The 17,444-nt window shown below is 40.3% G+C and overlaps 1 protein-coding gene across 1 annotated transcript; it reads right to left on the reverse strand.

The window, feature by feature from the left end:
* Positions 1–898: 898 nt before the first annotated feature.
* Positions 899–13,450, reverse strand: LOC125257081 (gastrula zinc finger protein XlCGF8.2DB-like). Its single transcript, XM_048173518.1, has 3 exons — positions 13,020–13,450; positions 12,166–12,385; positions 899–1,747 (listed from the first exon to the last, which is right to left on the reverse strand). The coding sequence occupies exons 2-3, from the start codon at positions 12,320–12,322 to the stop codon at positions 930–932; spliced, it is 975 nt and encodes a 324-aa protein (XP_048029475.1). The 5' UTR covers positions 12,323–12,385; positions 13,020–13,450; the 3' UTR covers positions 899–929.
* Between the last annotated feature and the right edge of the window lie 3,994 nt (positions 13,451–17,444).

A 17,444-nucleotide genomic window follows, 5' to 3' on the forward strand; every position in this document is an offset into this window, starting at 1 on the left:
ATATGCAAACGATCTGCTTGAGACAAAGTATTGTAAGTTTCCCTCCAAGAGCTTAAGCTAACATTGGCCTCACTCGTAGAGGTGGGACCGCCACACAGAGTGAAAAAAGACACTGTCAATGTGACTGCCTTCTCTTGCTCTTGCTGTGACTGACTCAAGACACCTCCTATTGGGTGGCTTGTTGGTCCAGGACGGCAGACCTAAACCTGCACTCCAGCCATGTGCTTGCCTAGAAGAGACTACAAGAGTCAAACTAACCATGCAAGTTCATCATAATTTCTTTATTCAAGACAGAAGAAATAGATTGGAACATCATCAATTTATGGAACCATGTAGAAACTGTTCAGAACAACAGATTGCTTCAACTTGCAAGACATGAAAATCTTTTAGCTAAACAGGGATTTAGGATAAGCAGTAGAATCCTCTTAACTAGGTCTTTTGAAATCAGAGACTGGTGGTTCTTTTCGTGGTTTAGTTACTTTTTCCATGGCCTCCATCCCTATTCCTATCTCCAGCTTCATTCTGCCATTTTCCCATGTGTGTGATTGTGTTTGTTAGTTAATAAAGTAGTTAATAAAACTTGTGCACCATACATATTTGATACCGACTCCCTGCCTGCAAATAAATGTCACTAAAATAACCTCGATCTTGTTACACACTCTAAGCGCTGTAAATGCTAAGAAAGAATTATTTTTCTGTGGCCATGAAAAATACCCTTTTCTTAGAACTAATTGATAATCAATTCTGAGTGTTCACATGATGAACTGATTTATTGTAATGTTAATGTAGCTACATCAAGTTAATCTGATGAACTAATTCAAATATTCACTAACAAGTTATGAATTTTTAACATTTCCCTTTTGAGCTAATTTGTTACACCATAATGAATATGCAAGTCATTTCATAAATCTTTTACTACATACAGAACACTACAGTTGCATTCCAGAATGAGTTTGCAAATGACGTTTCAGGTCTCTTCGATACGTGAAACTCTTCTCACACAGAGTACATGTGTAAGGTTTCTCTCCAGTGTGATTTCTCATGTGGACATAAAGGTTTCCTTTATGATTGAAACTCTTTCCACACTGATAGCAGGCGAATGGCTTCTCTCCAGTGTGAGTCATTACATGATTCTTAAGGTGATTCCCGCTTATGCAACTCCTTCCACAATGATGACACACGAAAAGTTTTTGTTTCGAGTGAATCTTCATGTGCTGATTGAGGTTTCCTTTATGTGAAAAACTCTTTCCACACTGTTTGCAGGTATAAGGCTTCTCTTCAGTGTGAATTCTCACATGGATAATAAGGTTTGCTTTACGTGCAAAACTCTGTTCACACTGTTTGCAGGTGAAAGGCTTCTCTCCAGTGTGAACTCTCATGTGGATATTAAGGTTTCCTTTACGTGCAAAACTGTGTCCACACTGTTGGCAGGTGAAAGGCTTCTCTCCAGTGTGAATCCTCATGTGGACTTTAAGGTTTTGTTTTTGAGTGAAACTTTGTCCACACTCTTGGCAGATATAAGGGTTCTCTCCAGTGTGAATCCTCATGTGGACTTTAAGGTTTTGTTTATGAGCAAAACTCTGTCCACACTGTTGGCAGGTAAAACAACTGTCAGATATGGTTTTCTGAGTTCTTTTTTGAGAGTAATTTTTTTTAGTCTGTGTGGATTTTTCTCCTGTCATGAAATCACAATCTTTCGCTTCCACTTCATTCAGTTCTTGACTCTCTTCTTTCAGTGCCATCAGGTCTAAAGCGAAAGACAAACACAAAATTAACAGCGGTTCAATGGCATAAAGCAACAGACATCAAAAGACTGCATTAAAACAAGAAAGCCAACAACACGTATGCTAAGTAAAATAATTTGTGAACGACTTTGATGAGGATGAGGGAGTGATGTTCTCTAAAGCCTGTCAACACACTGTCGAAAGCACTGGAGCATCTCAAATCTGCTCGCCACAAGTACCGAAAGAGGAGTGCTCTTGGTAAGTTTTATTTAAAATGCTATTTATGTTTTAAAAAATTATGAAAAGCATCATTATCTAATATACAACCTAAATTTATCATCATGAGAACGTCTCAGGTTACTCATGTAACCATGGTTCCCTGAGAACAGGGAATGAGACTCTGCGCTAGACTGTGCTATGGGGGAACCGTCACTCGTGACAGGTGTTCGAAATGCCAAGAATCAACTCCAATCCTATTGGCCGGCGACAGCCTATGACGTCGAACGGCGCGAAATGTGACGTATAAAGGGAGTGCCTGAGGAAGCAGTCAACACCTTCTCGTCTTTGAGGGACTGTTCAGCAGGCATCCCAAAGCATGGCAGGGAAGCACAGAGTCTCGTTCCCTGTTCTCAGGGAACCATGGTTACATGCGTAACCTGAGACGTTCCCTTTCGAAAGGGAACTTCAACTCTGCGCTAGACTGCGCTATGGGGAACGATATACCCACGCCGCCACGCTGGAGGAGAGTGGATGCCCAAAAAGTCTGGACAAACGTCCGGCAGTTCCAGGGAAAAACCGGGAGCAACTCTCCAAGGCTGTCAGTGACAGCATTCCTTACGGCCAACTCCCGAAGCTGAGCCTAAAAGAGGTTTTTCGTAAAAGGCCTGCCAAGGCTGCTCAAGGCAACTGGGACCAACAACCCGTAGGAAGTGGTCACTTAAAGGGAATGTGGCCAGGGAACCAGAAGGAATCCCGGCCAGTCACTAGGGGGATAAATTCACCCGATGCCACCAAGGAGGCCGTACTAATTTAGCGAAAGCCAAACATAGTCTGGGCCAACCTTGTCTGACATACAGAATCTCCAATGCGCAAACTCCAAAAGAGGAGAGCAGGTAAGAGCGACTGCGAAAGAGCAGTGAGCAACTCAAACCCACACGCAGAGATGGGCATCCTGGAGAGCGGAACTCAGCTGAGCGCTATAAACCCTCGTACTGAGGGGAGTAAGACCACTCATCCTAGGATCTACTCAGCTTCTGATAAAGCGCTGAGGAAGCTGTGCGCTAGAGCACCCTGATACAGGGGAGCACAAACCAGCCTGGGGCCAGTCTGAATGGGAGACTTCACAGAAGTCTACAACCAATGACCAACTTAGAGAGCTAAGCACAATTACGCAGTCAACCCAGAGGGAAGTACGAAGCTCAACCTAACAGACAGACCGTACTGTAGGCACATAACCATGGAGGCCGAACAAAAGGGGCCTACAACATAGCTAAGAGTTCTTACAATGAACTAATATCACAACATGAACCCAACACACAGGGTGGTATTCAGGATGGCCCATAAGGCCAAAGAACTGAAAAACATAGCATGCTAAGCGCACGACCAACCAAGTAATTAGGTAGCTGTGAGTGCCCACAAAACAGCCCGTCCAACACAATCCGACGAGCAGTGTTCTCGGTAAAAGCACCCTTCTACTCTTTAAGCAAGAGGAGTACAACGTACACCATCACGTGCTAAAGAAGGCCCCATGGGCCTATAACCTCAGCAGACACGTGGCATCAGCTCGTGGCAGTGTTATCAAGCTCCAGGCAGAACAAACTGACTACAGAGGAGGTTAATGAGTCAGCCGGAGCCCTGGCCAGCCAGCAACATAAAATTCCTTTTACTGTCTTCAAAAACAATGTAAAAGAAGAGCAAAAGGTACATGCCATCATGTTCCCAAAGGAGGCCCAGAGGGCCTACCTGTTACACGCAGCGTCAGCTAGCGGCCATTAAGAGATGGGCATCCCGGAGAGCAGAACTCAGCTAAGCGCTATAAACCCTCGTATTGAGGGGAGTATAATCTACTCATCCTAGGATCTACTCAGTGGCTGAACCCCGGTAAAGGGAGCACAAACCAGCCTAAGGGCCGGTCTCAGCGGGAAACTTCATAGAAGTCTACAACCAATGACAAGCTTAGGGAGCTAAGCACAATTACGCGGTCAACCCAGAGGGAAGTACGAAGCTCAACCTAACAGACAGACTGTACTGTAGGCACATAACCATGGAGGCTGAACAAAAGGGGCCTACAACATAGCTATGAGTTCTACAATGAACTAACATCACAACACGAACCCAACACACCAGGTGGTATTCAGGATGGCCCATAAGGCCAAAGAACTGAAAACAAAGCATGCTGAGCGCATGACCAACCAAGTAATTAGGTAGCTGTCAGCGCCCACAAGACAGCCCATCCAACACAATCCGACGAGCAGTGTACTCGTTAAAAGCAGCCTTTCACTCTTTAAGCAAGAGGAGTACAACGTACGCCAACACGCGCTAAAGAAGGCCCCGTGGGCCTATAACCTCAGCAGACACGTGGCATCAGCTCGTGGCAGTGTTATCGAGGTTCAGGCTAGACAGACCGATTACAAAGGAAGGTCATTAGCCAGCCCAAGCCCCGGACAGCCAGCGACATAAGACCCTTTACTGTAAAGTAAATAAAAACTGACAGGGAAAAAGCTAGCATACTTACAAAGGAGGCCCTTAAAGCCTACCCGTCGCACGTGGCGTCAGCTAGCGGCCACTAAAGTTCTAGGAGCAAAATAGAACAGAGTAACAGACAGGGTAGCTATTTAGCTCTTCCCAACGAGCTCACCTGCAAGCCCTATACTTGCAGCCGCCGTATTGCCTCAGCACACACGGGGCTACAAAAACCAGGCACAGATGCAGACACCTCCACCCTCAGGAAGAGTGTCAAACGAGAATGGAGTGTCGCAACAGGAGAGACGCTCACAGTGAACAGACAAACAGACAAACACACATAGACGCCGCCCTCAAGCATCGTCTATGCGTTTGCTCCTCTCCAGACGTAAAAACACCAGAAACGTGTACATCAAGTGTCAAACCCCTGGGACACGGATGAACACATCCTCCTGGACGTTTGCAGATATAAAAGGAGTAATTTCCTACCGGAGTTTGTGAAACAATGGCACGAACAAAACAGTCCTGAAAACACGAGAAGATGTTGACTGCTTCTTCAGGCGCTCCCATTATACGTCACGGTTCGCACCATTCGACGTTATAGGCTGTCGTCGGCCAATAGGATTGGAGTTGTGTGATTCTTGGCATTTTGAACACCTGTCACGAGTGACGGTTCCCCCATAGCACAGTCTAGCGTAGAGTTGAAGTTCCCTTTCGAAAGGGAACAGTGCTGGGTAGCCCGGGTGAAAAAAAATAAAGTACTTTTTTATAAAATGTACTTAAAGTGCTCTATTTTCATGCACTAATTTTGTACTTAAGAAGTACTAAAGAAGAATTTTTAGTATATTAAGATCATTTTAAGAACATCTAAGCATACTTACCATTAAATATAAACTTAAATGTGCTTTTAATATACTATCTCTGTATTTAAAAAATATATTTAGTTACCACTTGTAGCACACTATGGGTTCAAATGTACTGTAAGTAGTATCTAATCACATTTAAAATACAGATATAGTATATTAAAAGCACATTTAAGTTCATAAACAACTTCACAACTAATGACACAATGCACTGAAATTCTATTTTTTGTTTTTTTTATCTACAAATAAATTGCAGATTATAAAAAAATTGTATATTCAACAGGAAATAATTCAACAACTACAGTCAAATATAAATGTGGTTAAAAATAAAATAAACAATATCAAACAAATCACAATTATTTATTATACTGTATATTAATTGTGCAATATTTCAAAAGTAGATAAGGCTATGGGGAAATAAACTTAAAGGCTTTAAAAACACATAAAAACTTTAGCAAATAGATTGAAAGAGAATGTCTTTATTTGATCATTCCCAACATTGCTACGTTTAGTGTAATAGATGCACATGGCTTTGGAGTGCACATGCCCATCAATTAAACACAGCAGGACAGATGGACAGTGTTCCCATGTCCGTGGTTTTCCCACAGAATTTGGCTACTTTAATACTGTTGTCACAGGTTGTTTTTCATGTTCACAGGTTAAAGCGAACCCAAATAATATCAGGGTGGCCACGGGTCCTTAAAAAGTCTTAAAATGTCTTAAATAAAGTTTTCCCAATAAAAGGCCTTAAAAAAGTATTAAAGGATTGAGCACATGCGATCGCACAATTCTCCTGTCTTTTAAACTTTTAGCAAAATCACACCGGAACATTCAAATCTGCGTTTGCGCTGCTCTGACCCAGAGAAAGATGAAACAGCTTCACAAACAGTCTTGTCAACCACACAGTAGTTATTTCTATTACAAATATTCATTTTATCATAGAAGAACGGGGATAAAAGTGTATAGTTTGGATATATAAACACTATTGTCTACATTAGTGATCAAAATAGAGTGAATCACCTTTTGAAGGTAACAATTGTTCAATTACATCGTTATGCAACAAGAGACTGTTTAAAATGTATTTTGCATTGAATCATTCATTCAAGAGATTTGTTTTAAAAAAAAAGAAGCCAATTCCAGTTATGAAACAATAAAGTACTTATAAGTCGTTGAATTATTCATTCAAAGCATGTTTTAATAATTCATTCTAAAGCAATTAACATTTTGTCAAAACCTCTAGTAAATTATGTTGTTTTCTTTAGGCCTAGTAGTCTGTTCAGAATTGTGGGAGAATCGTGATCTCTGTTTGAAACCAAAAAAAAAAAAAGAAAAAAAGGTGATTCTTAATTTATCCAGAATCGTGCAGGTCTAATATATCAAGTAAATTATTTGGTCAAAGGGGTTCGGATGACAAAAAAAGTTTGAAAACCCCTGCTCTAGACCTTTATTTCTTTGTGTTACCTGTTGTTTTCTTATAAGCCATTTAGCTACTTCTTAATTAATAAATAAATAAACACACAGGCTCACGGTAGCAACTGTATTTATGTTAACTTCCCTGACCCTCGACCAGGGTCGTAACATTATGTCAGGCTAATTTAGGGTTGCCACCCGTCCCGTGAAATACGGAATCGTCCCGTATTTACAGCCAAAATGACGCATCCCGTATCAAATCAATAGATTACCCCAGGGATGACGCGTTTTTGTAGGCCAACCCGGAAGTTAGCGGCGCACGGGTTCCCTCGGTTGAAAGCCTATGCATTTTTCCCATAGACTTTTGGAAAATCGCAGAAAATAAGCACTGTGTTTAACAAAGGGTTATGACACTTACACGTTTTGTCTATCAAGATAATCTTTACAAGTTAACACAACATTTATAGATTTTCAAGCCTAAATAAAGTGGTCAGATATAAAAGGCTAACAGTAGGCTATAAACGGACTACAGCACACCATAAGCCCTATTCGGACGGGACTAGTTTTCCAAACGACATCTGAGTAACAATTCTTATCAACCTACGTCTGTGATTTTATGTACGGATTCGGACGGGACTAACATCTCTGTGTTTATTACCGAGGTAGGAGTGTCTGTGTTTTACATGTGGGCATTTCAGAAGATCACGTGTTCAGAATGCACTTTGAAATATAAAGTAAAACGTCCTAACACATTTAGTGTTTTGTAAACATTTTATAAAAATTGTAGTGTGAAAAAACTAAACATACATTTATCATCATGATTTAATAGAACTGGGTTCTTATAATAAACCCACTGGAATAAAAAGTTTTAACTTATATAATTTACACGTTATGTAATTAAGTGCAGAAATGAAAGTAATCTTACCTGAAACTGATAATACAGTAGCCAGTCTTAACAGTTTACGTGATTTGGCTCTTCTTGTTGATTTATTTTTTTTATTTCTTCGCAGTGTACCAAACACATCTACATCCATTATCGGTGCGCAAAAAGCAGAAACTTGAATACCGGCGCGATAGCGAGAGATTGTACGGTAGTTCACGTTGACCAAAACACACAAGAAAAAGCGTTTTGGAAAAAACATTTTCGGAAATCACAGACATTCGCATTCGGACGGGATTAGATTTCTCTGAGGACCGCCGAGTTTGACGAAAAACAGTAGGTAATTTGCTCTGGAATTTTTACAGAGGTCGTGTGAGAAAAAGACAGACATGGCAGATTCGGACGGGATTAAAATCTCAAAGTACGTCTGTGAAACAGAAATTTCTCTAACGTCCCCCTGTGAAACTAGTCCCTGTCCGAATAGGGCTATAGTCGCGGATCAACGTCGTCACCACCAAGCTTCCTCAAACTTTATTTAGAAAATAACTTTATTTAAAAACATGCTCGCTGATTATGATCTGCACTGTTATTAATACTTATCCACTTTTTCATGAGAAATGCTGTCCAAATGTCCTGTTTTTAATGATGACGTCTAAGGTCCCCGCCAAAGGAAGTAGTCCCTTTTAGCAATTTGTTAGCAACCGCCGATTTTAAGACACAGTAAAAGTTTAAAAAAATCACAAGTGGGATATAACTGGTGTGTTTTATGTCATAGATCAAAACGTGAAAGTATTTAGAGGCTTTGTTAACCACAGACCTTATTTCAGGCGATTTAGCAAAAAACCCATTCAAAAAACCCATAGACTTTACGGCGTTGGAAGTCCTAAAATGCTAACTCGCTTCCGGATTTTGCCTACAAAAATGCGTCATCCCTGAGGCACTCTATACGGGACGCGATTTGTCCCGTATTTTCCGATTTGTCCATATTATGCAGCATCCCATGCAAATCACCCCACCCGCATTGTGTGAAGACACGTCCTGATTCTGCCCCGATTGGGTAATACTCGCTGCCATCATGGTTTGATTGGTTTGTTTCAGGTTCACGGGCCGTGAATCACGGCCAATCAGAGTCAGAGGAGGGCGGGACGCCGCCTCGCCGGTTCTCTCCTGAGGCAGATAGTGTAATGTTTTATTTTTTTATCACCTCAAGTTTTTGATTGATAATGTTAGATTTCATATGCTGCCTATTAAGAAATAATGTTAATAATGTACATTAATCATGTTATGGTATGATTTGTTTATTAAGGTTAAGTTGTACAGTCAGACACATAAGCATTACTTTAATAAGAGATAAGAGAGATATATTTAATACATATTTAATCAAAATATAGTACCTATGTGAATAAAATAAACAACTATTTGTTATGCTTAACCAATTTAAATAATTGCATCATTCAATACTATAGAATTAACAATAGACAATATAAAAATGGAATAAATAAATACATAAATATATTTACTTACCAATAATAAAAATGTTGTTAAGTGTTTTACTTAAATAAAAAATGTTTATAGATATTATGTCATTTACAGTTATTTAGGTGTGGTTTCACTGTTTGGATGGTGTTACTGCAAACAATGACAAACATTTTAGCCAAAATCTTTGTTCACAACAAATGACAATTTACAATTTGTTTAATTTATAATTACGAAGTTATGGATCTGTTAATTTAATAAGTTAATAAAATATGGTTCACATCTCACAAGTTCCTCCAAAAGCTTATTTTTTGTGGTCTCAGTCACACTTTGTTGGCCTATGTTCATTATTGTCATAGCTGTGTATTCAATATGACCACTTAAGTTGTGATAGTGAGAGACTGCATCTGTTCACACTGATTTCAATAGCAGATATTTTATTATAATGTCCATTGGTATCAATCTTAATATTTTTATGAAAATATGTTTTAAGTTATGATATACCACCACTGGCACGCCATCGGGACTGTGGTCATCGTGGCCCAGAGGGGTGTGGCCCCGCTGCGGCTGGCGTCCCTTATACCAGTCCCAAGCTTTACATGTGGATACTTATGGCAATTAAATTAAGGTTATCATAACGCTATGTTACAAGATTCTTACGTTAAGGCATGTGGGCAGACCTAGCGGAGATGGCTCTCTGTTTAAAGTACTTCAATAAAATAATTATATTATATACATTATATGCAAAAACATTGAAAAAAGTAAATGGAACTTTGTTATGATAAGAACATTTTCATAATCTTAGAAAAAACATTAAAGGTCCCATTCTTCATGATCCCATGTTTCAAACTTTAGTTAGTGTGTAATGTTGTTGTTAGAGTATAAATAAAATCTGTAAAATTTTAAAGCTCAAAGTTCAATGCCAAGTGAGATATTTTATTTAACAGAAGTCGCCTACATCGAACGGCCAGTTTGGACTACATCCCTCTACTTCCTTTTTTAATGACGTCACTAAAACAGTTTTTTGACTAACCTCCGCCCACAGGAATACACAAGAGTTGCGTTTGTAGAGTGTGTTTGTCGCCATGTCGTCGAAACGCTGTTATTTTCATCCCGCAGTCCAATCACCGGGTCTGATTCCGGCTCAAATTGATAGGGTAAAATTAAAGACATGTTTACAATAACACTGAGCGAATGCATCTCCACGTTATGGTAAGAGGCGTGACCTTTCCGGGCAAGGTTCGCTAAGCTCAGAGCCATAGAGAGACAGGCTAAGCTGCTGTCGAATCACAACACAGGAACCGCTGGCACAATCAGAACTCGTTACGTATTTCTGAAGGAGGGACTTCATAGAACAAGGAAGTCATCAGCCTGTTTTTATGACAGTGGAAACAGCGGTATACAGATAAGTAAATTATGTGAAAAATTCCGGGGTTTTTTTACACGCGAAACATGAACACATGTTATATTGCACACTATAAACACAATCAAAGCTTCAAAAAAACACGAAAAACGGGACCTTTAAGAGAATATTTATATAATGTTTTGAATAATGTTCTTTTAAGCCAAGCAAGAACGTTAATACAACGTCTAAAAAACAAAAAACTGGATGCTTTAAACGTTCCTAGAACAATCAGAAATATAGTTTTGATAACTTAATGGGAACGTTATGGAAACTTTCTTATAACATAAGAATTGTTAGCTAGGTTTCAGGATGACAATGCCAAGTTTCATCAGGCTCAATTTGGTAAAGTATGGTTGGGAGGGAGCATAAAGAATCATTTTCACACATGAATTGGCACCTCTCAATCCAGACCTTAACCTCATTGAAAGTCTTTGGGATGTGCTGGAGGAGACTTTACAGAGTGCTCACCCTCTTGCATTGTCAATTCAAAATCTTAACCAAAAGTTGATGCACCTCTTGATGGAAATAATTGTTGTGATGTTATTTCCATTAAGAGATGTATCAACTTTTGGTCAAGATCTTACATATACAGTGGTGTGAAAAAGAGTTTGCCCCCTTCCTGATTTTTTTTTTTTTTTTTTGCATGTTTGTCACACTTTAATGTTTCAGATCATCAAACTAATTTAAATATTAATCAAATAATAACACAAGTAAACACAACATGCAGTTTTTAAATGAAAGTTTTTAATGTGAAGGGAAAACAAAATCCAAACCCACATGGCCCAGTGTGAAAAAGTGCTTGCAGAACCTGGAAAGACTTGCTGTGATAAATGGAACCATGAATTCTGCTTTCTACCAAAAAATCCTGAAGGACAATGTCCGGCCATCTGTTCGTGACCTCAAGCTGAAGTGAACTTGGGTTCTGCAGCAGGACAATGATCCAAAACACACCAGCAAGTCCACCTCTGAATGGCTGAAGAAAAACAAAATGAAGACTTTGGAGTGGCCTAGTTAAAGTCCTGACCTCAATCCTATTGAGATGCTGTGGCATGACCTTAAAAAGGTGGTTCATGCTCAAAAACCCTCCAATATGTCTGAATTACAACAATTCTGCAAAAGACGAGTGGGCCAAAATTCCTCCACAGCGCTGTAACAGACTCATTGCAAGTTATCACAAACGCTTGATTGCAGTTGTTGCGGCTAAGGGTGGCCCAACCAGTTATTAGGTTTATGGGGCAAGCACTTTTTCCACACAGGGCCATGTGGGTTTGGATTTTGTTTTCCCTTCATTTAAAAACTGCATGTTGGGTTTACTTGTATTATCTTTGATTCATATTTAAATTTGTTTGATGATCTGAAACATTAAAGTGTGACAAACATGCAAAAAAATAAAAAAAATCAGGAAGTTTTTCACACCACATATATATCGTTTGTACTATTACTGTTTAATTATCATCTAAGGCACTTTGTTTGGGGGTGGTTGGGGAGGGTAATCCCTGTACAAACAAAAGCATTTGTCCTTGGAATAAAAAAAAAAAGATCTTGGAGAAGAAGAACTTCTCCGTCTTGACTCGAGACTTAACTGTAACTTGCAAAACAATGACTCAGTGAACATACCTGTTTCTGATGTTTGTATCGCTCACAAACATCAACAGTTTGATTTTAAGAAGTCAACATTTTAATAAGGATGAAATGACTGAGTTCAGCTTTGAGAATGAAACCAACCTGTTTGTTCTTCAGTTTCTTCTTGTTTCACTCTGAAGGTTTCTTCAATCTTTATGTCTTCACTCTCCTCTTTAATAAACACCATCTTTATGTCTTCACTCTCCTCTTTAATAAACACCATCTTTATGTCTTCACTGTTCTCTTTAATAAATGCCATCTTTATAATAGTGTGTTATGTGGATCTCAGTCACTTCATCAAGAGTCTTCCTGTGTCTGGACACTGTCATGATAAAGATAACAATAATTAACATAAAGAGAAATGAATCCAAACTAAATCTCAGGGTGTGACTCAATCAGCTCTAGTTCAGTAATTCAGTACTCTGGAGAGAGAGTCAGTCAGAGTTAATGGATTAAAGACAAAAAAACCCCCTCTAAACTAGCACTAAAAATGACTAAAAGAGTACATATAACACAGACAATTCATATTTATTTACTTATGATTTGATATTAATTGATCTGTATATTATTTTTTTATATTAAACTTTCATGAAAACATTATCAGTTGGTTTGTAAAAATGACATATTTTGTCGTCAGGATATTCGAGCGCTTCGAATCACTGAATCGTTTCGCAAAGCATTCGGTTCAAATGATTCGGAGTTTCTCTCGTCACACCTTGTCAGTGACAGAATTCGTGTTTACAATGAACTGATTCACGATAGAAGGAGGGAAATGAGACGCACCTTTTCTGTTAGTCATGTGAATGTGTTTTACTCAAAAACAACTTTCGTTATTGATAAAGCATTATAGTGTCACATTCAAAAATAATTAATTTACTTTACAAGCTTGCAAAACGATTCAATTGACTGAACAGTTTGCATTGTCTTAAACACTTTAAATGCATAAAACCACAAACCTTTCTTCAGCCGAATCATAACAGATGCAGGAGCGCGTCGCAGCCTTATGACATAACATATTTTGACCAAAATAAAAGCCCTGCTCACAAACGTGCATAGAAATGTACAAATTTATATATAATATTAAAAAAATATTAATAGTTAAATAGAGAGGTTCTGTCTGTATGACAAAAATGTAACGTTTGGATACAGAATTTCATTTAAACCAAATATTACAGTATTAATATTCAAGTAGTGACAAATGTGGTGTACAGGAAAAAATACATGTTAACCCTCAAGTACCGTTTTTTTTTTTTTCTTGAAATTTTGTGACTTTTTCACATTTAGAGTCATGAACATGCATGCAAAGTTTCAACACACTGATGTGTTTTTACATATTCACACAAAAGTATGTTCGTGATGTTCACAGGTCAATTTGATCCGCATATTTTAATGTTCTAAGTCAACTGTACAGACCCAAATCTGTACAGTTCTGTACACTCCCAGGCCTGTATTGCTCCTATTGCCAAATGACTAAAGAAATGTTATCAGCAAGATGGTGTAAAAGCGTACATTTCTTGTCTATTATAGGAATCTTGAGTTCAAGTCCTGCCTTGTGGACTTTTCCGGATCCCGTCAGCCTTCTCTCTCAAATTTTGCTTCCTGTCAACATATTTCATATCATAATAAATGGCAGAAAGGCAAAAAATAAAATTAAGATTTCAGTGACAGCCGGTTTTGTTTTACAAGTTCAATGACAGTTGGTTTTGTTTCATTACAAGATTTCAATAATGATCAGTTTCAATGGCGTCTGTTTTGTTCGGTTATGAGATTTCAGTGATGGTCAGCTTTGTTCCCTAAGGGTCGGCTTTGTTCCTTAATAAGATTTAAAGACAGTTGGTTTTGTTCCATTACAAGAATTCTATGATGGTCATTTTGGTTTAGTTACGAGATCTCAATGATGAATCAATGATTCCATCTCTCCTCTATGACGGATTTCGACAGCTGTATATTTTGCCATCGGATTCTGTCTCCTGAAAGCCTTGTGGACATTGTGTTGACATATGGTGCTATTGTGTACCAGAAATCCTGAGTTCGAGTCTGCCTCATGGACTTTTCCGGATCCCGTCTGCCTTTTCTCTTCAATTTTGCTTCCTGTCAAGTCATCTTCATTTATATAGCACTTTTCACAATACAGATTGTTTCAAAGCAGTTTCACAGTGACATTAGGAAAATAAATTGACAGAGATTGTTTTGGCTTTACAGTAACTCTAAGAAAATATAATCGAGCTAAAGTAGGTTTTTGATTGGATCAGTTTCTTTGTAAAAATGAATAATTATTAACTTAGGGGCCGCTTAAATGACACCTTTCCTACTGAAAACCAAAGACATTTAATGCATTCTTGAGGTTCATTTACGTGTTTAGTCTATATGTTTGCGTGTTTGAATGTGTATGTGTGCAGAAGCGTTGGTCTTTTTTACAAAGTGATATTGCCAAATAATGTTTCTGGTCTACATAATACAGGAAAATTAGATGTGTACGCGGATCTATGCAAACTGGAATCATTTTGATAACATTTTATCTATACAGGAAAGGGAAGGAGGCCTTCGCAGGGGATAATTTAGTTGAAACGTCAGGGCTGCATTATCGTCATGTCTAGATGCAGGTCCTTCATCTTATCTGGGTACGGCCTGGATCTGGCAGACTATGGCAAACCTTGGGATAAACAGAGAGATTAATATTAGCGTAGATGCCATTCTTCTTATGATGTAGTGAGTACATCAGGTGTTATGGGAAGTGTTCCCGGTTCCAGCTGACCTAATCTATGCAGCCTAACAATTTACATGTAGATAATGTGTGTGGCGACCAGGGCGGGCGAGAGCCGTGAGGGAACGGCGCGAGGCCGGTGACGCAAGTGATAACGAGCATCACCTGGGAGGCGCACCAGCCTTGAGTCTCTCACGGAGGAGCTCCGGGAGCATAAAAGGAGGAGCGACGACCGTGAAGGACGAGAGAGGACCAGGCCTGGACTTTATTTTATGTTTTATTATGTTTGTGTGGCCGGCAGACGTCCGCGAGGGTCTGCCGGCATTACTTTCGTTTTGTATTTGTTTATTTTGGGATTAAAGTTGTGTTCAATGTTCGCCGGTTCCCGCCTCCTTCTTGCCATATTTACGAACTGTGTTACATTGGTGCCGAAACCCGGGAGGAAGGAGGGACATGCTGTCGGAGAGCCCTCGCTGCTGAGGGGGATCACAGTGCTGCGGAGTTCGGGAAGCGCGGGAGTGTGAAGACCGCGAGAGGCTGCCCGAGGCGGTGGTACTGGAGCCTTGTGAAAGGTGGGACGGAGACCCGGATGCCGTGCTCCTGGGACGAGGTGGGGTGGCTGCCGTCCAGGAGGGAGCGGAGGAGTCGCCGCCGTCCACCGTGGGCCGGAGCCTGCTGCCATCCGCCATGAAGGGGAGGAGCAGGGGACGGGGGACTCGCTGCCGGCTGCCCTCAACCGGAGGAGCCATCGCCGGCCGCCAGGAGGCGGTTGAGGATCGGGCCGTCCACTGAGCATCCAGTGCCACTGCATGGCACCGCGAGGAAGAGCCTCTTGGTAGGCTGAGGACCGAGCAGCAGCGTGTCTGGGAGCCGGACCCAGAATTTTTTTTTCTCTCTCTTTTTCCTCTCTCCCCTCTCTCGTCCTGTCGCTCCCCTTGCTTCCGTCTCCTTTCTCTCGTCTCGTCTGTCCTTACCCCCAGGTGCTGCGGCCGCCGAGACAGGCCCCGGGGGGGAGTAAGCGCAGTCGCGGGAGTACCCCCCGGCCTGCGAGGGGCGATGGGGGTATGTGGCGACCAGGGCGGGCGAGAGCCGTGAGGGAATGGCGCGAGGCCGGTGACGCAAGTGATAACGAGCATCACCTGGGAGGCGCACCGGCCTTGTGTCTCTCACGGAGGAGCTCCGGGAGCATAAAAGGAGGAGCGACGACCGTGAAGGACGAGAGAGGACCAGGCCTGGGCTTTATTTAATGTTTTATTATGTTTGTGTGGCCGGCAGACGTCCGCGAGGGTCTGCCAGCATTACTTTCGTTTTGTATTTGTTTATTTTGGGATTAAAGTTGTGTTCAATGTTCGCCGGTTCCTGCCTCCTTCTTCCCATATTTACGAACTGTGTTACAATGTGTTATGTGTATGCCAAGTTAAAGAGATGTATTTTTAATCTAGATTTAAACTGACAGAGTGTGTCTGCTTCCCGAGCAGTGATAGGAAGATCGTTCCAGAGTTTAGGTGCCAAAAAGGAGAAGGATCTACCACCTGCGGTTGATTTTGATATTCTAGGTATTATCAGCTGGTCTGAATTCTGAGATCGCAATAGACGTGAAGGACTATAATGCTTTAAAAGCTTCGCTCAGGTACTGGGGAGCTAAACCATTTAGTGCTTTGTAAGTAATTAGCAAGATTTTAAAAAGTCTATACAATGTTTAACAGGAAGCCAATGCAGTGTTGACAGAACTGGGCTAATATGGTCATACTTCCTAGTTCTAGTAAGAATTCTAGCTGCTGCATTTTGTACGAGCTGTAGTTTATTTATCAAGCGGGAGGAACAACCACCCAGTAGAGCGTTACAGTAATCTAAGCCTTGAGGTCATGAACGCATGAACTAACTGTTCTGCATTTCTTCATTGAGAGCATATGTCGTAGTTTAGATATATTTTTAAGATGGAAGAATGCGGTTTTACAGATGCTAGTAACAATGGCCTTCAAATGAAGAGATTGGTATCAAAGAGCACACCCAGGTTCCTAAGCTGACGACGAAGACTTAACAGAGCAGCCATCAAGTGTTAGACAGTATTCTAGGTTATTATGCAAAGAAGTTTTTGGGTCCAAAAATTACAATCTTTTTTTTTCTGAATTTAGTAGTAGGAAATTACTGGTCATCCAATTTTTTATATGAGCTATACATTTCTGTTAATTTTGTGAATTTGGTAAGTTTCGTCAGGGCGTGAAGAAATATAGAGCTGAGTATCATCAGCGTAACAGTGAAAACTAACGCCATGCTTCCTAATGATATCTCCCAAGGGTAGCATGTACAAGAGTGAAAAGCAACGGTCCTAGTACTGAGCCTTGCGGTACTCCATATTTGAACTTGTGATCGATATGACATCTCATCGTTTACTACTACAAACTGATAACGGTCAGATAAGTATGATTTGAACCATGCCAATGCAATTCCACTAATGCCAACATAATTTTCTAGTCTATTTAAAAAGAATATTGTGGTCGATAGTGTCAAATGCAGCACTAAGATCCAGTAACACTAATAGAGAGATACAACCACGATCTGATGATAAGAGCAAATCATTAGTAACTCTAATGAGAGCAGTCTCAGAACTATGGTACGGTCTAAATCCTGACTGGAAATCCTCACAGATACCATTTCTTTCCACACACTCATCACG

This window comes from Megalobrama amblycephala, linkage group LG21, assembly GCF_018812025.1.
Source record: "Megalobrama amblycephala isolate DHTTF-2021 linkage group LG21, ASM1881202v1, whole genome shotgun sequence".
In the NCBI taxonomy this organism is placed as follows: domain Eukaryota; kingdom Metazoa; phylum Chordata; class Actinopteri; order Cypriniformes; family Xenocyprididae; genus Megalobrama; species Megalobrama amblycephala.